Here is a 22465-nt window from a genome sequence, read left to right as displayed (position 1 = left end):
TGGATTCTTAAGCCACGAGATTGCATATAATATAGACGAGGACTCAACAAGTTTCTAGACTTTGCATTTGCAAATACATCATCGGATGACATGATAAAGTGTCCATGTCCACAATGTGGGGTTCAATTTATGCAAATAAGAGAGGATGCGTACGACCACCTGTTGATAAAGCCCTTTGATGAGTTTAGAAAACTCCAAATTGAAATTAGTGATGATCAAACATTATTAATAATTTTGATTACCTGCAGATTTTGTGTTGGGCTAAAAGGAAAGAAAAATTTGCAAGCCCAAATGTAAATCTAATATTCAGCCTTGGTTTAAAAGTGTTTAAAGTATTGTGGCTGAATTGTTATTATACTTGTTGGGCCAAACTTAACTATTATTAGCCCAAATCATTTTGAAGAAGAGATCCACTAGCATAATCCAAATTGAAAAATGAGAAAGAGGGAACCTTGCATGCTTGCACGGATCCCACTCTCTTCTTATGGTGGATTTCAAAGTTATTAAACTTGCTTTAATTGCATTGGAACCATGAGAGAGAAATTAGCAATTGATTTGATTGCTATCATTAGTGCTACACGCTACCTAAAGCAAAAAGGGAAGTAAATTAATTTAGTTTGATTTCTTCATTCATATCCATTAAAAGTTTTCTCTCTTCTCACTCATCTCTCTTCTTGCATTCAGTCACTTTCACAGAAAAAGCATGGAAGCTTTTGTAATATATCAGAATAAAGAAGAGGAAGCTAGAAGCAAGCTAGAAGCCATTGTGATGATGGCACCAAGAAAAAAAAGCTGAAGTATGGAGTGACTGAGATTTTTGCTAAAATGGGTAAGAAATTGTGAAGTAAGCTCAAGCTCTCCATACCCTAAAATAGAAGAAGATCCATTCGGTCAGAGGAAGAAGATCCTTGGAGGGATGGCTTGTCTCTGCTTTTGCTCAACCACTATAGGAGGTAGCTACTGTAGCTACGTGGAGGATGAGGCAGAAGTTGGAGCAGATGAAGCTGTCATCATCAATAACTCATCAAAGGCTAGGAATCCTTCTTAGAGTGCAAGTCAAGATGGAAGGCCCGGATTGATGAAACTTGGTGTAAAAGGAAGACACAGAGGTAATTGCATGTTGGGTTTTATATTCGGTTTCCTCTCCTCTCTCTCTGGCCGAACCGGTTCTGGTTTGAAGAAGAAGAAGTTTAACTTGGTTCAACAGTTTCAACCATGGAGGCTTCCCCTTTTATAAATAAGGGAGAACAGCTAGGGCTTGAAGCAAGGAGTGAGAGTGCAAGGTACAGAGTTCTCATAGCTACCTAAGCTAACAGAAGTTCTTCTCCTTCAATGTTTTCTATTTTGTATTTTTCTATTTAATTTTGTCTGTCTTGAGTCTCATGAAAAAAAAGACAAACAGTGAGGTTTGTATGAAAAAGCCATAGAGCAGAAAAAGGTAGATAGTGTAAAATTAAAAGAAAAAGCCATAGATGTCCTTAGAGGTCCTTTGTACATATGTGTTGTGTTTCATGATTCTGTGGAAATCTCCTTGCAAGTTGGGTTAGCACTTAGCAGTTGAAAGCTTGGCAGTGACCAAGTCAAGTTCAGGATTGGAGATTAGATTCTGGACTTGTCCCGGATAGGAAGGGTAGTTCCTAGGGAAAATTGGTGTATGTAATCATGATGATTATAGTGAAATTCCATCATTGTTGTGATGGAGACTGGATGTAGGCTGCATTGCACTTAGCAACTGAACCAGGATACATCTTGGTGTGATTTTCTCTCTCTTCTACTCCATTTCTGTTTTCTGCTGCGTAGGAGACAAAACTAAAAAATATCTCTTGGCTGGTTACGAGAAAAAAAAGAAAAAGTCTCTTGACTAGGCACGAGACAAAAATAAGAAATATCTCCTCAAGTGTTCTGAAAGGACAGCAAGTGTTATCAAGCGAAAAGGGGCTAAGATTCAACCCCCTTCTCTTAGCCACTGATAAACCATCAATTGGTATCAGAGCTTGGTCTCAAAGAGATCAAACTTTACAGCTTGGAGAAAAGATCCAGATGGCAGAGAACAGTGGCTCAACCCTGGTGTCCTACAATCCGACAAAAGCACAGTCAAGCAATAGACCTCCTCTTTTCAATGGGAAAAACTACACCTATTGGAAGGAGAGAATGAAGATTTTTGTGCAAGCAGTAGATTACAGACTATAGAAGATCATCCTTGAGGGTCCTCAATTTCCAACCATCGCAAGTGCTGAAGGAGTAATCTCTCTTAAACCAGAGGCCAGTTGAACCGAAGAAGACAGAAAGAAGGTGGAGCTCAATGCCATGGCTATCAACTTGCTCAACTGTGCAATCAGCTTCGAGGAATACCGACGGGTATCACGATGCACAACGGCAAAGGAAATTTGGGACAAACTTCAAGTTACTCATGAAGAAACCACCATAGTTAAAAAGAAAAGGATAGATATGTTAAACAGAGAATACGAAATGTTCATAATGAAGGAAGGAGAATTAATAGATGAAATGTTTGAAAGATTCAACACCATCATTGTTGGCTTGGATGCTATGGGGATCAAGTATCCCGAATCTGTGTTTGTGAGGAGAGTTCTAAGATGTCTTACAAAAGAGTGGAAAACAAAAGCATTGATAATACCTGAGAGAAGTGGTCTTGATTCTATGACATATGATGACTTGAGAGGAAATTTACTTGCTTTTGAAAACACTTATTTGAAAAAGGATTCAAAAGGAAAAGGAATAGCTCTTACATCTGTTTCTAACCCTCTGGATGATGAATCCAGTGATAACTCCTCTGAAAATGAATTTGTGTTGTTTGCCAAAAAATTCAGAAAAATGGTAAAACTCAAGGAAAGAAGCAAGGGAAGCAGCTCTAGGAAACAAAGGAAAGATTTTAGCAAGGTGATATATTACAACTGCAAAGAAACTGTGCATTTCAAATCAGATTGCCCTAAGTTGAAGAAAGAGGAGAAGCCAAAGAAGGGAAAGAAGAAAGGTCTGATGGCTTCTTGGGAGGACTTGGAAAATGACTCAGAAGATGATGAAGAATCAGAAACCAAGTCCCAACCATGTCTCATGGCAGATCACGTTGAACAGGTAGTCTTTCATAACCCTGACACTGAAGATCTTTCATCTTATGATAGACCACCTTTCTGGAAAAATTAGATGCTTCTTGCTTGATAACCAAGATCTTGAACAACAAATCACCATTCTTAAAGCAGAAAATAGTTTTCTTAAAGATAAATTAAGGGAGGCTGAAGCTGCTGTTGAACTTGTTGAAGAAAACAAGCAGCTAAAAGCCCAACTTAAAAGCTGTGAAAGTGATCATTCGGTTGTTGCATATGTAGACTATTTTAAAAGAAATGAAGAGTTGCTTAAAGAGGTCAATAAGCTTAAAGAAGACTTAGCCAAGCTCACTCAAAGTTCTGAAAATCTAAATCAAATATTGGCTAGTCAAAAACCTCTTTATGATAAAGCTGGCTTGGGCTTTCTCAAATCTGTTGAGAAACCTTCTTTTGAAAACATTGCTTTATCTTCTAATGATACAAGGTTTCAAAACCCAGCAAGCTTTAGCAAAACAGCAACTCCAAAATTTTTTAGACTATGTAACCGAAATGGCCACTTTCCCATTCAATGTTTCTTTGGTGAAAGAATGATTGGTGACAAAGTGTGCAAAATTGTTTTTGACTATAATGGATTGAGATATAAGAGATGGTTTAACGTGAAAGGAACCAAGAAGATTTGGATACCTAAGGTCACTTGAGCTCATTTTGTAGGTATGCCTAGCATCCAAGCGGAAGGACAATATGTGGTACATGGACAGCGGATGCTCTAGGCATATGACCAAAAAGGGAACCTTCTTCATAAAGCTTGATGAGTATGATGGAGGATTTGTCACTTTCGGTGATGATGGTAAAGGAAAAATAGTGGCCATTGAAAAAGTTGGTAAAAGTTTCTCATCTTGTATAAATGATGTCCTTCTTGTTAATGGTCTAAAATACAATTTACTAAGTGTTAGCCAATTATGTAATCTTGGATATGAGGTTATTTTTAGAAAATTGGTATGCTTAGTTATTTGTGAAAAATCTGGGGATATTTTGTTTGAAGCTAAGAGGTGCAATAATGTGTATGGATTGACTCTTGAGGACTTGAAAGATAAAAAAGTTACATGTTTTACCTCTCTTGAATCTGAAAAATGGCTTTGGTATAAGAGATTGGGTCATGCTAGCATGTACCAAATCTCTAAGCTAGTTAAGAAAAACTTGGTTAGAGGAATTCCAAATATTAAATTTGATAAGGATCTTACTTGTGATGCTTGCCAATTAGGTAAACAAGTTAAATCCTCTTTTAAACCAAAAGATGGAATTTCAACCAAGAGGCCATTAGAGATGTTACACATTGATCTTTTTGGTCCAACAAGAACTCAAAGTTTAGGAGGTAAACACAACGGTTTGGTAGTGGTGGATGATTACTCTAGATTCGGTTAGGTACTTTTTCTTGCTTATAAAAATGATGCTTTCCATGCTTTCTCAACCCTTTGCAAAAGAATTCAAAATGAAAAAGATTTAAAGATTGCCCATTTGAGAAGTGATCACAGAAAAAAATTTGAAAACCAAGACTTTGAAAAATTCTGTGATGACTTTGGAATTACTCATAACTTTTCATGTCTTAGAACCCCTCAACAAAATGGGGTGGTTGAAAGAAGGAATAGAATCCTTCAAGAGATGAATAGGGCTATGCTATGTGAAAATGAGATTCCAAAATTCCTATAGGCTGAAGCTGTAAATACAGCTTGTTACATTTTGAATAGGACCATTATTAGAAAAGGTTTAAAGAAAACTCCTTATGAGCTATGGAAAGGAACCCCTCTTAATCTTAAGTATTTCCATATTTTTGGATGCAAATGCTTTGTACTTAACAATAAAGAAAACCTTGGTAAATTTGATCCAAAATCATATGAGGGAATGTTTGTTGGATACTCCACCACTAGCAAGGCTTATAAAATTTACCTCAAAGATCATAGGACCATAGAGGAATCCATACATGTTTCTTTTTATGATTCTAATTCAATTCCCAGTGCTGTAATAGAAGATGATACAGATTGTGAAGATGCTGTCAACAAGGAAACCAGTGAAAAAATCCCAAGTCTTCCCTAAATAAAGAATCAGTCCGTCTAGTTTTGTCTCGTCAGGATAGTGGAGACATTTTTGTTTTGTCTCCTAAGCCAGCAAGAGAATCTGGAACAGAACAACCCACTGAAGCTCATCAAAGCTCAACATCACTCCGAAAGTTGAGAGAATGGAAGTCCATGAGGGGTTATCCTCATAACTTCATCATTGGTAATCCCTCTCAAGGCGTAACAACAAGATCCTCCACCAAAAAGCAATCCGAACCAAGCAATTTTGCTCTCTTGTCACAAATGGAGCCCAACAATGTAAAGCAAACTCTTGAAGACCCTTCTTGGGTCAAAGCTATGCAAGAAGAGCTCGCTCAATTTGACAAGAATGAGGAAGGCAGGAGACAAATCTTAGGACGTGATGAACGGGCCATGAATCAGGGGGAGACTGAACTGATATTAATTATCTTGGGCCCCAACAAATTTCTTTGACTTACTCTGACCCGTTTTGAGTTCCTCTTTGTGTTAATCATAATTTTTTTTTGGAAGGTGTCACATCAAATCTTGTAGGAAGGGGTTGTTGTCAAATCAAATATTTATCCTTCCCTCATCCCTTGATTCTAGGAGCTAACCTTTTAGTTTTAATTTTAAAATCTTTCCTTGGTTAATAACCGCATCCCTTAATGGGTAATAACTCCCTCAATTCTCTCTCCACTCAGCATTAATTGCTTCCATAACCTCCCTCCTCTCACCACTCTCTTCGGCCTCTCTTCATCTTCCCTCTCCCATCTCCATTTTCATAACATGAAAAAGAAGGTTGCTCTAAGGAAAAGTAGCCAAATCCACACACCAAAAAGTCCTCCATTCTCAACCCCTCAAACACACACACACATTCATATACATTCCACATCTTCTTCATCCCCCTCACCCTCCTCCAAACAAACAGAAACTATGAGAAAAAGGTGATAGCAAAGAAAACTTCATCCAGAAGAAAGCTGGGAAAGGACAAAGATCCAATTGAAGAAGAAAAGGAGGAGTCTCAGACGTCCTTACCACACTCACCAACAAAGAAAGCTACCCCACATGCTTCTGCCCGAAGCTCCCAGCGCACCAAAAGTTACGTACTACGTAACACAAGGGAACCACGAATCTGGAATCCCTGGATTTCAAGAATAAACACGACAAAGGCCATTCCCATTTTGATCCTGGAAGGTTCAACTCCTGTGCATCTTATGAGTTTCACAATGAAGTGTTGAAGAAACGTCACCTATGTGCTTTCTACATAGTGAACCTGGACTCTCTCTTGCTGCAAAAGGAATCAATTTTATCACTCTTTTTGAGAATATGAAGTGGACTCCACTGTCCAATATTCAGAAACCTGTATACCCAGCATTGGTTCGAGAATTTTATGCAAACATGAGGTTGATTGATGGTGCAATCCATTCCTATGTGAAGCGGGTTTACATGACTCTAAGTAGAGAAACAATAAGTGCTGCCCTGGGTTATGTTGATGAGGGTCCAGCAGCTTATATGTCAGAAAAATGGGATTCTCAAGTTGGAGTCACATATCAGATTGCTTTATAACAAATCTGTGAGAATCTATCTGGTCTGGATGGCACCGTTCCAACTCACAAAGCCCTTGGTCTAGAAAGAGCTTTGCTGCACAAAATCATTACTCATATTCTGACACCACAGAGTGGCTCACACAATAGAGTAACCGTTTCTGATTCCCTTGTGCTTTTTGCTATTATCACTTCATCTCCTATTTCCTTCGCATATCTCATGGTTAGGCATATGTGGGAATATGTTAGAAGTACCAAAAAGGTTAACCTTCCCTATGGCATATTTATTACCTGCATCTTCGAATATTTCAATGTTGATCTAACTAATGAAGATGTAGAGAATAAAGTCTCATCAATTAAGGGAGGAGGAGTTTCAGGTACTATGAAAGGCACCAAAGGAAAACGGTCCATGCCCTCTGACAGTGATCTTGATAGCCGCCCAGCCGAACCGTCCAAGATGGCAGAATCGATCAAGGAAGTCCTCACTGAATTTTCTAACATATCCAAAATGATAGTGGAATCTTACAAGGCCGCTCGAAAGCAAACATATGAAAATGAAAAGGCTTGGACAAAGTGCCAAGAAAGAGTGGGTATGATGCTTCAGAATCTCGAAGAAGAGATGGGGGCTGCCGATAAGGATGATGAATCTGGATCTGGGTACAACCTCTCTGATGATTGACTTATTTTTCTCTTGTTGAATTATGGTTATGTTTGGTTTATTTTGGTACTTTGTAGGCTGTTTGGATACTCTAGACCTCTGTTATTTTGTTAAACTCTTGAATATTTTGGTTTTAGTTATATTTGTGTATGTTCCATTGTCATTTTTTTGCAGGTTTCCCTTTGATGACAAAAGGGGGAGGAAAGTTGAAAAATTGAAAAGATGAAAGAAACAGGGGCTGAAATCTCTTGTAATTCATGATCACCCCTGTGCACATACTCCTTGTTCCAATGATTATGACCTGTTTTGTTAAAATGATTGCTGGATTTGGAACTTAGTTATTTTTTTGATAATCCCTTTATGTTCTGCTGTGTTGATGCCTCATGATCTGTTTTGATTGAAATATTTGTTGAATTTGGGATTTAGTTGTGATTTGATAATCCTTTTAAGCTTTGATACATTGATATATTCCTTATGCTCTAATAGGTGAATCATTGCTAGATAAATATGTTTTGTGCTTTGATATGATTATGTTTGATTAAAAAAATATTTTTCTTGCTGTAAATTGATAATTATTGTGCTCTGATATGATGGCTGGAAAATGTTGTTTATTTAATCAAATAATTTGGCAGCAAATTCTTGGGAATTATCAAATGTGTCTTTTGTTTTTATGTACTTTGTACTCAAAACTTTTTTTGTGATTGAGCAGAAAGTTATTTATATGATAACAAGTCAAGTGGTGTTTATCATGTTATCTCTGCTCCTAAATCAAGCCATTCAACATTTCAAATTTCACATGTTGAATACATAGTTGCCTTAAGCTTGATTTTAAAAGGTTACAGGTAAAGCTTCCCTTGCTAAAATGGCATATATTTAGGGGGAGCCAAGTAACTGTTGGAAAAGGGGAGGAATACTAATCTTCAAAGGGAGTACTCTAATCTTTAATTCCTTTCCATTCAATTTTTAATAATGTTTGTTATCAAGGGGGAGATTGATGAGTTTGAAAAACTCCAAATTGAAATTAGTGATGATCAAACATTATTAATTGAATTAATTGTAAAATTATTAATTTGAGCCTTAATTTCCAATTTGCTAATTAATAATTTTGAGTACTTGCAGATTTTGTGTTGGGATAAAAGGAAAGAAAAATTTGCAAGCCCAAATGTGAATCTAATATTCAGCCTTGGTTTAAAAGTGTTTAAAGTGTTGTGGCTGAATTGTTATTATACTTATTGGGCCAAACTTAACTATTATTAGCCCAAATCATTTTGAAGAAGAGATCCACTAGCATAATCCAAATTGAAAAATGAGAAAGAGGGAACCTTGCATGCTTCCACGGATCCCACTCTCTTCTTATGGTGGATTTTAAAGTTATTAAACTTGCTTTAATTGCATTGGAACCATGAGAGAGAAATTAGAAATTGATTTAATTGCTATCATTAGTGCTACACGCTACCTAAAGCAAAAAGGGAAGTAAATTAATTCAGTTTGATTTCTTCATTCAAATCCATTAAAAGTTTTTTCTCTTCTCTCTCATCTCTCTTCTTGCATTCGGTCACTTCACAGAAAAAGCATGGAAGCTTTTACAAGATATCAGAATAAAGAAGAGGAAGCTAGAAGCAAGCTAGAAGCCATTGTGATGATGGCACCAAGAAAAAAGAAAATCTGAAGTATGGAGTGGCTGAGATCTTTGCCAAAATGGTTAAAAAATGGTGAAGTAAGCTCAAGCTCTCCATACCCTAAAATAGAAGAAGATCCATTTGGTCAGAGGAAGAAGATCCTTGGAGGGATGGCCTGTCTCTGCTTTTGCTCAACCACTACAGGAGGTAGCAACTGTAGCTACGTGGAGGATGAGGCAGAAGTTGGAGCAGATGAAGCTGTCATCATCAAGAACTCATCAAGGGTTAGGAATCATTCTTGGAGTGCAAGTCAAGATGGAAGGCCCAGATTGATGAAGCTTGGTGTAAAAGGAAGACACAGAGGTAATTGCATGGTGGGTTTTACATTCGGTTTCCTCTCCTCTCTCTCTGGCCGAACCGGTTCTGGTTTGAAGAAGAAGAAGTTTAGCTTGGTTCAACAGTTTCAACCGTGGAGGCTTCCCCTTTTATAAATAAGGGAGAACAGCCAGGGCTTGAAGCAAGGAGTGAGAGTGCAAGGCACAGAGTTCTCATAGCTACCTAAGCTCACTGAAGTTCTTCTCCTTCAATGTTTTCTATTTTGTATTTTTCTGTTTAATTTTGTCTGTCTTAAGTCTCATGAAAAAAAGGCAAATAGTGAGGTTTGTATGAAAAAGTAATAGAATATAAAAAGGAAGAGAGTGCAAAATTAAAAGAAAAAGCCATAGATGTCCTTAGAGGTCCTTTGTACATTTGTGTTATGTTTCATGATTCTGTGGAAATCCCCTTGCAAGTTGGGTTAGCACTTAGCAGTTGAAAGCTTGGCAGTGACCAAGTCAAGTTCAGGATCGGGGATTAGATTTTGGACTTGTCCCAGATAGGAAGGGTAGTTCCTAGGGAGAATTGGTGTATGTAATCATGATGATTATAATGAAATTCCATCATTGTTGTGATGGAGACTAGATGTAGGCTGCATTGCACTTAGCAGCTGAACCAGGATACATCTTGGTGTGATTTTCTTTCTCTTCTACTCCATTTCTATTTTCTGCTGCGTAGGAGACAAAACTAAAAAATATCTCTTGGCTGGTTACGAGAAAAAAAGAAAAAGTCTCTTGACTAGGCACGAGACAAAAATAAGAAATATCTCCTCAAGTGTTTTGAAAGGACAGCAAGTGTTATCAAGCAAAAAGGGGCTAAGATTCAACCCCCCCATTCTCTTAGCCACTGATAAATCATCAATTGGTATCAGAGCTTGGTCTCAAAATGATCAAGCTTTGCAGCTTGGAAAAAAGATCCAGATGGCAGATAATAGTGGCTCAACCCTGGTGTCCTACAATCTGACAGAAGGACAGTCAAGCAACAGACCTCCTCTTTTCAATGGGATGCATTTGAGCAAGACAAACTCCTATCCACATTATATGAAGCCAAAAAAACTATCCGAAAATTAGGGATTGGATACAAAAAGATAGATACATGCCCGAATGATTGCATGCTATATTGGAGTGATGATTTGGATGCGACCAAGTGCAAGCAATGTGGGACTTCACGATGGAAGCAAAAGATGCGAAAGGGTTCCGTTACAAAACTCAAAATACCTATAAGGAAAAACGGAAAGCCTCTCCCAGCAAAGACTCTCCGTTACTTTCCTCTGATACCACGACTACAACAGTTTTTCATGTGTAGCAAAACTTCAACTGACATGTTATGGCATAAAGAGGCTGATAAGTGATAATAATGATGGGTTCTTGAGGCATCCAAGGGACGCTGGAACATGGAAAGAATTTGATGCAAAGTATCCATTTTTTCTAACGATCTGCGCAGTGTTCGTCTAGCTTTAGCTAGTGACGGATTTAATCATTTCGGAAATATGAGCACGAAGTATTCTATTTGGCCTGTGATTCTTATTCCGTACAATCTTCCTCCATGGATTTGCATGAAACAGAAATCTTTTATACTATCTATGATTATTTCCGGTCCTAAAATGCCTGGTAATGACATAGATGTTTATTTGGAGCTATTGGTGGATGAGTTGAAGCAACTGTAGGATGGCGTTGAAACTTATAATTCTAATAAGGGGACCACTTTCAAGATGTATGCAGCGCTAATGTGGAGTATTAGCGATTTCCTAGGGTTGGAAAATTTATCTGGGTGGAACACGTACAGTGGGTTAGCATGTCCTACGTGTAACGTGGACGCTAAGGCTTAGCGACTAACATTCAGTCGAAAATGGTGTTACATGGGCCATTGCCACTTCTTGAATCAGGGCCATAAATATAGACTAGACCGGAATAGATTTGACGGACAAGTTGAAAGCAGAGATCCACTAAAAAAGTATTCTGGAACAGATGTCTTAAGGCAACAGTCTAACATGCAAGTTTCATTTGGGAAGAACTCAACTGTGACAGCCAAAAGAAGACATATTGGTCAAGATGCAGATTAAGATGACTCGTATTGGAAAAAGATGAATGTGTTCTTTGAACTCCCATAGTGGAAGGATCACATGTTGCGTCATAACCTTGACGTGATGCATATAGAGAAAAATATTTATGACAATGTGGTCTTCACTATCTTAAACGATAGCGCCAAATCAAAAGACAATCTTAAGGCTCGCAAAGATTTACAAAGCATGGGCATAAGGCCTGAATTGTGGCCGGACGAAGGTGGTAAATATCCTTCATCAATTTTCACAATGTCGAATCCACAGAAGGATGTATTCCTGAAGACTCGACATAATGTGGTCTTTCCAAATGGTTACTCGAGCAATATTTCTCGTTGTGTTGACTTCCGACAGCGCAAGTTGTCTTGGTTGAAAAGTCACGACTGCCACATTCTAATGGAACAATTACTTTCGATTTTGGTGAATAATGCATTGCCGAGTCCGGTGTCGACTGTAATTGCGAATTTGTCTTCATTGTCCCGAGAACTCTGTGGGAAAGCTATAAACCCTATGCAGCTTGGTGGCCTTCAAAATCATGTTGTGCAAACTCTATGTCAAATGGAAATGATTTTTCTCCATCCTTCTTCACTGTCATGGTTCACCTTACAGTGCATCTCGTTGATGAACTAAAACTTGGTGGCCCGGTACATTATCGGTGGATGTATCCAATAGAAAGGTTAGCTTGCTACTAAACGCCTTTAATACATTTATTTCATCTCATTACGTATATACTAAGCGGTGTGTTCTATTTATATAAAAGGTATCTAGGACGATTGAAGCAATACGTGCGTAACAGGGCACAAGCAGAAGGCTCAATTGTAGAGGACTATTTATCCGAGGAAATTTTGACATTCTGTTCTAGGTATTTGGATAATATTGAGACTAGAATCAACCGATCAGTGCGAGTTGATGATCAACCTGTTGATATTACACACAATAGAGGAAAAACTATGTTCCCAGAAATTGAAAAGGCTTCAGGGGCTGTTTCACATTTTGGACTGACTCCGATGAAAAAAATCAGGCACATCGTCATGTGCTAGTGAATTGCGAGGCCGTCGTTCCATTTATTGAGTAAGTATGCACATGTATTTTTGAAGCACGATTATAACTCATTTCACACACTCAGTCATTGGACTAATTTGATGTTGTGTCATAAAGTACATTTAGGGCAGAAACGAAGTGAAAATTACGGCATCAAACAAGGTCGCAATCTAAGATAGACCGTGTTGTGCATGTAAAATTTTCTCGCTGGTTCAAGCATGAGGTTTGTAGAAATTTAACCTGACCAACATATTCGTGCTTTAGAATTATAATTTAAGTTATCCAATGTTTTATATAAACGAAATCTAATTTATGGTGCCAGGTTCCAATGGACAGTACTATACATTCGAAAGAAACAAAGTTGCTGGCATGCAGTCCCATGCTTCAGGCAAGACGTTTTGGGGTGTACAACGTCAATGGGTACAAGTTTAGAACTATCACAAAGGAAGATGGGTTGAAAATCCAAAATAGTAGAGTTTATGTCTCATCTAATACAAGAAGTTATGCAAGCATGTGTGACAACAGAGTGGTTATTGGTAGTGTACCATATTATGGAAAAATTGTGGACATAATCGAATTGAACTACAGCTATCATTTCATAGTGGTTTTGTTTAGATGTATTTGGGCTGATACAGCTACGAGCAGAGGCAACAAACAAGACCATCTGGGTCTTACTAGCGTTAATTTCACTCGTCTGATACACACCGGTGATCGAAAAGAGGATGAACCATACATATTGGCATCAGAAGCTCATCCCATATACTATGTACATGAAGAAGTAGATCAAGAATGGAGTGTAGTGGTTCATGTAAAACCACGAGACTTGTATGATATGGGAGGAGAGAATGAAAAAGTTGAAGCTGCTTTTTCTCCACAGCCCGGGTTGACCATGCCAGCGGTAGGTGAAATCAGTGATTTACAGTTGACAATTGATGATGATATAGAAGACCCAATAAACGATGTTTCTAATAACATCGATGATGTGGCATAGTGGAAATATGGAAAATGTGTACACAAATTTATAGAGGATCTGTGTGTGTTTAATAAGTTTAACAGTGTTTATGATGTACGCAGTTTGCTTGTTACATTACTATCTGTATTTTCGTATTTGAATTAAGTTTTCATTTCTTGTTGGTTTTCATGAATACCACCAGTTTCTCATTTCTTCCAACGATTGTTGCTAGCAAAAGTCAGTTTCAAGTAATTGTTGTTGTCATCATTATTGTTGTTGTTCTTAATCTCCAATGAAAAAAATTATGATATTGAGTAAATTGCCTTGAATTACAATATTGTTATCATTGACCAATATAGTCAACATAAAATGGTGCTGTAACAGGAGAAATAAAAACGGAGGATTTCTCATCATGCTGTGCAGGCACAATATTCACTAACGAAATTGCTATGGCCTCTCCATTCTCTTCATTGGAACATGCAATTACGGTTGCTAGAGACATATAGTTTCGTAAGTTGACTATATTCAGCAGATTCTATTCAGCAGCGGTTTCTAAAACTCGCCGCTAAATATCCGCCGCTATCTGTCGATTTTTTTGTAGTGAGAGAAAAAATATAAAGTTCAGAATCTAAATGGAACAAACTACATAATTTAAACTGAGGAACTTTCTTATAACCAAATACTTGCGATTAATCTTGTATTTTACAATCTCTTTATATCCTTATTCTATTGCTATTATTCTAAACTTTATATTATTTTTAAACTTTATCATATCCTTACTCTTATAATATCACAGTATCTTTATACATTTATTCTTATACTATTATTCTAAAATTTGTTAAGCAACTAAGGATATTTTAAAACTCCATCCCATAATCTGTTAAAGATAAGTATAGCAGTGAAAGCCGTTCGTACGTTGGTTAGCCCAGTGAACACACCTGATGGTAAATCCTCTCTAAAGGTAATAAATTTATTGGTAAGCTAGGATAGTCCCGTAGTATAAGTCTTTATAAAGATAATGGCTCGAATTTTAAAATCTTTAGCTAAATTAAACAAAAGAATGAATAGTTAAGTAACAGTAAGGAGTAATGATAATAAAGCCTCAAATTCATCATTAGAATTACAACTAGTGAAATCAGAAGAAAAGTTTCATAATTAGTCTGTACCCCTTATAAGTAAAAACAAAGTCTATAAAAGACAAGCGTTTTGGGAACAAAAAGATAATAAAATACATATGTTAGAATATAGCTACCCAGGAACTAGTAATAACTATATTATAAACATCCTAGAAGAGGAGAAGCTAAAAAAATACCAATAAAAATGTTATAATTTTATTCATATAGGACTTATCCAAGTAGCCGCTAAGCTTAACTTTAGGCTAGGAATCAACATACCTGTTTTAATGATTTTACGAGATACAAGATTAAAACAATTTAGAGATTCGCTGAATGCTATACTAGAAAGTAATTGTCATGATGATCTAGTATTTTTTAATTGTTATCCAAACTTTTTCATGAGTCTTAAAAATGAATATACCTCTAAAACTCTTAAATTATATATTAAAGCCCCCAAAGACATTATTGATGAAATATATGATCCTTTTGAAGTAATTTATAAAATATATTACAAAATTATAAGGGTAAACTATAATTTTAGGGCTAGAAGAGAATCATCAAAAGAAGAAACTATTATTATTCATGCTATTTACGAAGATCTTTTTTTCAAACACCTAAAAAACTCCAACATAAAAAATTAATGAAGAATATCCCTGAAGAATGGATTTTCAAAGATATAGTAAAAGAATAAAAAAAATAGAAAACACGAAAATAAGAAAAATTATTAGAGAAGATCCAAACATTAGACTAAGAATGAATAGGTCACAATCAGTCAGAATATTGGACTACTAGAATAAAAAAGAAATTACTCCTAAGCACTCTATAGATAATTCCGTTATAAATGAAAAAGTTATAGGAATAAATAACAATATACCAAATATAGCAACTCCTTTATATGGGACAAAAAATAATTACTCACCAAATGTCTCTCAAATCTTAGGAGTTATAATAAAAGAGGAATCTTTTGACATTGATAAAAATTTGATTAGTAAAGATTTTAATGCACAATATAATACGGGATTAAAAAAATAGTATTTTACTAGATATTCTGAAAAAGAAACCATAGAAATAAGAAAATAATTTTATAATTACTTAATAAACATGCAAATCACTTAAACATGTACAAAATGAGAACAGAATCACTACAACAATATTCTATGGCTTAGTTACACTAAATCCAGGACAAAAAATCTAATTGCACCTCAAATCAGTCAAAACACACCGAAAGTACTAAGTGATTACTTGTCATAAACTCAGTTTAAAACATGCAAATCACTCAAACATGCATAAAATGATAACAAAATCACAACAACATTCTATAGTCTAATTACATCAAATTCAGGACTAAAAAAATCATTGCACCTCAAATTCAGTCAAAATGCACCAAAAGTGCTTATTATTGATTACTACAACAACACTCTATGGCTTTGTTACATCAATTCAGAAAAAATGCACCAAATCTTTTAACTGATTACTACGCACGAACTTAGTTCTAAAGATGCAAATCACTCAACCATGCAGAAAACATATTCAAATCCCTCTAACACATGCAATATAGGTTAAACGATACGAGAAACACTACAACAACATTCTTACACGACGTAACACAATTATCATAAAATGAAAACTATAATGAGAACAGTAATATCTACTTTATCTTGAGAACACAAAATGAATCTACTAAATAAACAAAAATATGACTATTTAGTGTTTGTGATTGAAATTACGAAAGAGAAAAGTGAGAAAAACACGGAGGATTAATTTTTGAGTACCTTGAATCATGTTTCGCTTTCTCTTTTTGTGTTTCTTGGTGAAGATTTTGAACGTAGTTTCAAGATTTTCTTGAGTTTTTCGCAAAGATTATGAGTGATTTTTAAGAGATTTTAAGCGTCGTTTAAAATTTGTTCGTTTCAGTTTTGATCGAAAAAGACAAAACGTTTTTCATATTAATGTTCGCAGTAGTGAACAGTTGTACGAGTGCGTGTTTTACACACTCTGTATTATGAAGTTGGTTTTTGTTGGACTTGACTTGAATGTCAAAAATACTTGTATGTGTAGCATAAATGTTTACATTATAATAAAAATGTTACGCAAATGCCAAAAATCAATTATATATATATATATATATATATATAGTATGTATTTTATATTTTAATATATATTTAAAAAAATATTAGAAAATCATCGGAATTTATTGATTTTAGTCATCACTTAGCTATCTACTCAATTCTTTTAATCTAGTTTTTTTATTCTAATAATCTAATAATATATTTTATCTCATAATTTTAAACATTAATAATTAACTGATTATCAAAAAAATAAATTCTAATAATCTTCTAACATTTTTTATATATTTATATTAATAATTAATTTAATAATGATTATTTTTTTGTGTGTATAAATCCAAAATTAACTACTAAAACAAAATTACTCTTACTATTTAGTTAGAAAATCTGAACATGAGAGACCTATTAAAATAGAATTACTCTTAGTAGGTTTTTATAATTTTATTAACCTACTAAAATCCTATAGGCCCCACTAATAAAATCTTAAATATTATTAAATAATTATTTATTAGTTTAATTTATTAATTTTAAAAAGTAATTGAATTAAATTAAACTATAAAATTTATTTCTACTAAATAAAAATGTTACTACGAAAAATAATATATTATTTTTTTATTTTTTTAGTTTATTTATGAAAATTTCTGCCAAAGTTCAGTCACTAGGTCCGGTCTGGTTGGATTGGGCACTGGGAACTGTGTTATCTAGGGGTGTGCATGGTTCAACTCGATCCGAAGATTCGGTCCGGCTTCGAATATTTTAGAGGCTATTTTGGTGTAATTTTACCGGATCTAGGGCTGGATAAGGATATCAAAAATATATTCAGTCATTATTTCGGGTCGAGTCTGGGTCATGACTCAGGTCACTCGAAGGGTTCGGTGGCCTAGTCATCATACACAATTAATATTTTGTGTTATTACTTATTAGTGATGGATAATGGCTAGAATTTAAGTATTGTAAATCTTAATATTTTGTGTTATTAGTTATTATAAGATTATAAGTTAATATTTTATGTTTAAAATGCATAAGATTTTAGACTAATGCATAATAGTGTTATTTGTATTGATTTAAATATTTGGTGTTATTAGACAATATTAGTATTGATTATGATTATGCTTTAATTTTAGAGAAGAATTGGTTTTTGTTATATTTTTTTAAGTAAATTTTTCTATGTCAAATAATAGTTGGAGTCTTGAAAATTTGGATATTTTTACATGCTAGCTTATAAGAAGATATCAAAGTAATATAATGTTAATGACTCGGTTTTTATCCGATTTTTATCCAATATAATCGTGGCTCGAAAGTATATATAGGTTTTATCGGATCTAGAATCGGATTCGGGTCTAATAAATAAACTCGGTATATATTTCAGGTCGGGTCTGAATCACATCAAATCCGGTTTCACCCGACCCATGCACACCGTAGGGATCAGGCCACGCCACACAGTCGCACATCCCTGGCTCAGTGGGTCCCTGCATCGGTTCTTCACTTCTTCGTCGTGCTTCATTCCTTCTTCAGCCCAGTCAGCCACGGCCACCACCAAGCACCAGCCTCACGAGTCACCGCCACGAATCGCAGCTCTCAGCTTTCCTCGCAGCCTCGCACCAGTCACCACCACGATTCGCAGTCTATCGCCGCGCTCGTCACCCACCGTATCTCTCTGGTGCTCTCGTCTCTCAGACTCTCGCCTTGCTCACCTCCCTGCCAGAAGCTCGTTGCCGTCTTCGTTGACAGTTGCTGCCGCCGGTCACCAGCACGTCGTCGTTCAGTGTTGCCAGCAGCGGAGCAGCATTTCAGCTTCTGACTTTCGGGTAAACCACTAAAGCTTGATTTTAATTTTTAGAATTATTTATTTTAACTGAATATCATGCTTGAGCTCTGAATTCTGATTAGAAATATTGTTAGACACATTGATTTGTATGTTATGGTATTATTATGCTTGATTTTTCTAATATTTATTGGTTTGGTTGTTCTTTGTTCTTGTTTTGTTAACCTTTTAATTGTGTTTAGATAAATCCTAATGGGAGGAAGAGAGCTTATTAAAATGGTTTACAAGAAGCATATTAATATTTTCTCCCTTTTTTTGGATGAACTAATGGATAATTCATCCATCTCATGCTTTTATTTTGATGTAGACACATTTGTTACATAAATTTGATCCGGGTACTTGTTGAGTAACCTTTTCCATTGTGTCTGCCATAGTCTTCTGATCTCAAACACGATTTTCTTACTTTTGCTGGTATCTTTTGGATGCAAATTTCTATGATTAAGTTAGGTGTAAACTGACTTACATGCAGTTTTCACCATTAAGTTAATATAATCATTTTACATTTTACGGCCACCAAAGATTTGAAAGAGCTACCAACAAGGGTTATAGGTTCATTGAGTTAGGACATTCTTCTTTCTTCAATATGACTCAATTAGATTTGGATTGTTCTGTGCCTTCGAAAACTTGTTGTCTTATAATAAAAAAAATTAATAAATTTCTGAGTATTAGATTGGTACGCTTCTTAATTTTTTCTGTTCCTTTTTCTTTATTCTGTGGCCTGTTGCTTGAATTTTGGATTCTCGGGGTTTTGTGGGTATTGGTTGTTTGTTTGGTTGTTCCAATTTGGGGAATTTTTTTTGTCAGATGTAGATTGCTGAAACTTCAGTTGATTCTTTATGATTTTGTGGTGTGCTGAAATGTGCTGTGGCTTCTTGTTATGTGGGATAGAAACACAATTCCTCTTTAGAAGCCAATTTGAGTGAGCATTTGTTTTGAAAAGAGAACTTGTTTTGAAGACAATGAAAATTCATTCTAAGTCCGACTTAAGTTCCTCATATATTTGTAGATGCTTCAGAATTCTTCCTACAAATCCAATGTAGTCTTTTATGATGCTTTGGCCCTTAAAAATATGCACTCACTTGGTATCATTGGTGGGATTTAGTAACTTTGAGTTGGCATGTATTTTATTTATATAGTTTACATACACAAAAATCTTGAATAAATCTATTTGTGAAGCACATTGATGGCAACTCTATACTTTGCAATAGCAGATCTTTTTCTTGTTTTACTGTTATGTTCACAAAACACATAGGCTGCTATTTGACTCTGTTGCTAAATTAAAGTAGTATAGTACACTTAGTTTTCAAATTGCAGGTATTGCACGTTCTTGTGCTAATTTTGAATCTCTATTAAATTATTGGTAACTAGGTTGAACTTAAGAGTATTGTGCAGTGAAGAAATCTGATTGAGTTTAATTGAAAACGGTTTCTTACTTGTTATGAAACCAGTTTATAAGTTAAAACCAGTTATTTATAGTTAAACTGGTTATAAATTTTGAAACCAATTCACATTTTTTAAACTGGAAAATTATTTCTTAAACTGTTTCATAACCAGTTTGGTCATCTTAAACCAATTTGGTTTAATAACTTTAACCTGATTCCTGGTTAACCTTAAATCAGTTTTGGTTTTTCAAAAACCTTAGCCATGTACATCCCTCATATAGTGAGTTCTACTTTGTAGTTTGGCAAATCAAAATTGGGGGCTTTGCACAAAATGCAAAGTTCCTTGTTTAGTATCCTATTTCTGTTTGGTTTTTAATGGAATTTTTTGTTGCAACATTAATCAAGAAGACTTTTTAAGATAAATCCATCCACAGTAGAGCATACATTTTACTTTCAAAAGCCAAAATCCTGTACTGTGAGCATCTATATCCATAAGTAGAATGAGTTTGAAACAAGAATTCTAGGGTATGTAATTTTCTCTTTTTGGATACATAAAAAGTTTAGATAAGATAGGTATGCACTTTCATTTCTCTATCTTTTGGTGTTAAAAGAACGAAATTAGTGATTGTTGGTTGATGATTATTTGGTTAGTGAAGAATTCTGTGAAAGATGCTTTGTACTTGCATTGCTGCTTGAATAAATGATGTTGCCACTTGAGCTTGAAAATTTATGTAATTATAGATAATCAAAGGTTTTTGTTGCATTGCCGGGTCAATTGCTATATGTGTAGGAAACTTCTGTTGTTTCTGGTGTTGTGTGCAAATTCTTCCTTGAAGCCATTCTGATGACAAATCTTCCAGACTTCCTGTATTGATTGGTCTTGGTCGGGTGCTACAGTATTTGTTCGCCACATATTTAGCAAATGTGTAAATATTTATCCTGATAGTATTTTCACATCTTTACTTTGATGTGATCTAGTATCTTCCATTCTAAACCGAAAGTTCCAGATTTATCTAGGACATAAATTCTATCAAATACATTATATTTAGAATTTATCATTTTTTTAACAGTAAGGACTCAAGAAATTTAACTATCAACTTGTAAATTTTGTTTTCATTCACATCATCAGATGGCATCAGCATCAGAGAAGTATGCTGCATTTGAGGAGAAAGTGAGTCGAACAGTGTACTTTGATAACCTTTCACCACAGGTCACTGAATCTGTCTTGAGAACTGCTGTTGAGCAGTTTGCAACCGTTAAAAGTGTGAAGTTTATTCCCAATTACCTTGGACCAACCAATCTGCCACAGTGTGCATTGATAGAGTTGGATTCTTCCAAGAAGGTCAAGGAGGTTGTCTCCATGATAAGCCAGTATCCCTTCATGATGTCCGGGATGCCACGACCAGTAAGGGCTCGTCCTGCCGAGGCAGAAATGTTTGATGATCGGCCCGAAAAGCCGGACAGAAAGATCAAGTGCTGTTGGTTGGATCCAAGTGACCCGGATTTTGAGGTGGCGAAGGACCTGAAGCGTCTTACACGCAGACACGCTGTAGAAGCTGAATATGTTCACAAAGTAAGTTCACCTGCCGTTTTTTTTCTTTTATCAACTGTATCACAAGCATTATTATCCCCCCCCCCCCCCCCCCCCACAAACATGTTTTAGGCTTTTGTTCTCTGTTAATCCCTTCTATTTATTGTTCATGTGCACAATATGTGGTTTGTTGATTTCATCTTTAGTATGTGTAGTTTACTCCCTTTGTGTGATTCTAGGCTGTTCTGATGTGATTTTGTGCATTTATGCTCTTTTCTTTTAGCTTCAACTACAAGAAGAAAAGAAGCTTGCCGAACAACAAGGGGAAACGCTTAATATGCATTACAAAAAGTTCAAATTAGTTGACAGCATTATGGCTGATGGAACTGCCAAGCATCTGGCAAAAAGATATAATCTGGGTGTTGCAGATGAATGAAGGCTTTTGGGCTTAACAGTTTATGTAAAGCCTCATGCTGCTAATTCTACCAAAGAAACAAGTCGTAAATGGTATTTATTATTTAACATGCTTTGATCCATATGTACGATGCCTTTTTATTTTGAAAAACGTGTTTATATGAAAATGTGTAAAAAATAGTGTTTTTTCAATTACTGAGACAATATTGAAATTGACAGCAGCTAGCACTAAATATGTAGTAACTATATCAAGATTTTGTAAAGTAAGAAAAAAGTAGAGTAATAATCTAATCACTATTAAATTAAGAATAAAGAATCGTTTTTGTCCCCAACGTTTTGAGTAAATTTTATTTGTGTTCCTAACGTTTAAATAGTCTTATTTGTATCCCTAACATTTGTAAAAATAATTCAATGTTATCCTACCATCAATTACTCATCATGAGCTTTAGTTGGAGTTTTGAAAATCTCTTCTTGAAGTTAGAATACAAATGTCCGGGATAGAGCCAATGATCCACTCCAAAAAAATAGCTAATCAAAAGTTGAAACTAATCTTTGCGACATTTACATAATTAACTTTTCTAGAGACATAGTTGAATCTAAACACAAATAGTAGGTACAATATTGAAATCGAACACATCTAAATGAGATATAATTGAGAATGAATACATCCAAGTGAAAATAATTGAAAAATATAATCTGATTTAGGATAATTGACAGCAAAATAACATTAAATCATTTTTATAAACGTTAGAG

General features: G+C 35.3%; 1 protein-coding gene across 1 annotated transcript; it reads left to right on the top strand.

Moving 5' to 3' along the window:
• The first annotated feature begins 17954 nt into the window (after positions 1-17954).
• LOC107639113 (ASI1-immunoprecipitated protein 1) lies at positions 17955-21879 on the top strand. The gene is made up of 3 exons (XM_016342534.3): positions 17955-18368; positions 20897-21340; positions 21582-21879. Exons 1-3 carry the CDS (start codon positions 17970-17972, stop codon positions 21732-21734), a joined length of 996 nt encoding a protein of 331 aa, XP_016198020.1. The 5' UTR covers positions 17955-17969; the 3' UTR covers positions 21735-21879.
• The last annotated feature ends 586 nt before the right edge of the window (positions 21880-22465 follow it).

This window comes from Arachis ipaensis, chromosome B4 (genome assembly GCF_059453495.1).
Source record: "Arachis ipaensis isolate K30076 ecotype BB chromosome B4, ASM5945349v1, whole genome shotgun sequence".
NCBI lineage: Eukaryota > Viridiplantae > Streptophyta > Magnoliopsida > Fabales > Fabaceae > Arachis > Arachis ipaensis.
This window is presented reverse-complemented; position numbering and strand designations above follow the sequence as displayed.

What these genes read in the sequence shown, in the direction of transcription:
- LOC107639113 (XM_016342534.3), top strand. Translation starts at nt 17,970, where the DNA reads ATGCACACCGTAGGGATCAGGCCACGCCACACAGTCGCACATCCCTGG. An exon ending in TTTCAGCTTCTGACTTTCGG is followed by an intron (nt 18,369 to 20,896) that starts GTAAACCACTAA and finishes TCACATCATCAG; the next exon opens with ATGGCATCAGCATCAGAGAA. An exon ending in AAGCTGAATATGTTCACAAA is followed by an intron (nt 21,341 to 21,581) that starts GTAAGTTCACCT and finishes CTTTTCTTTTAG; the next exon opens with CTTCAACTACAAGAAGAAAA.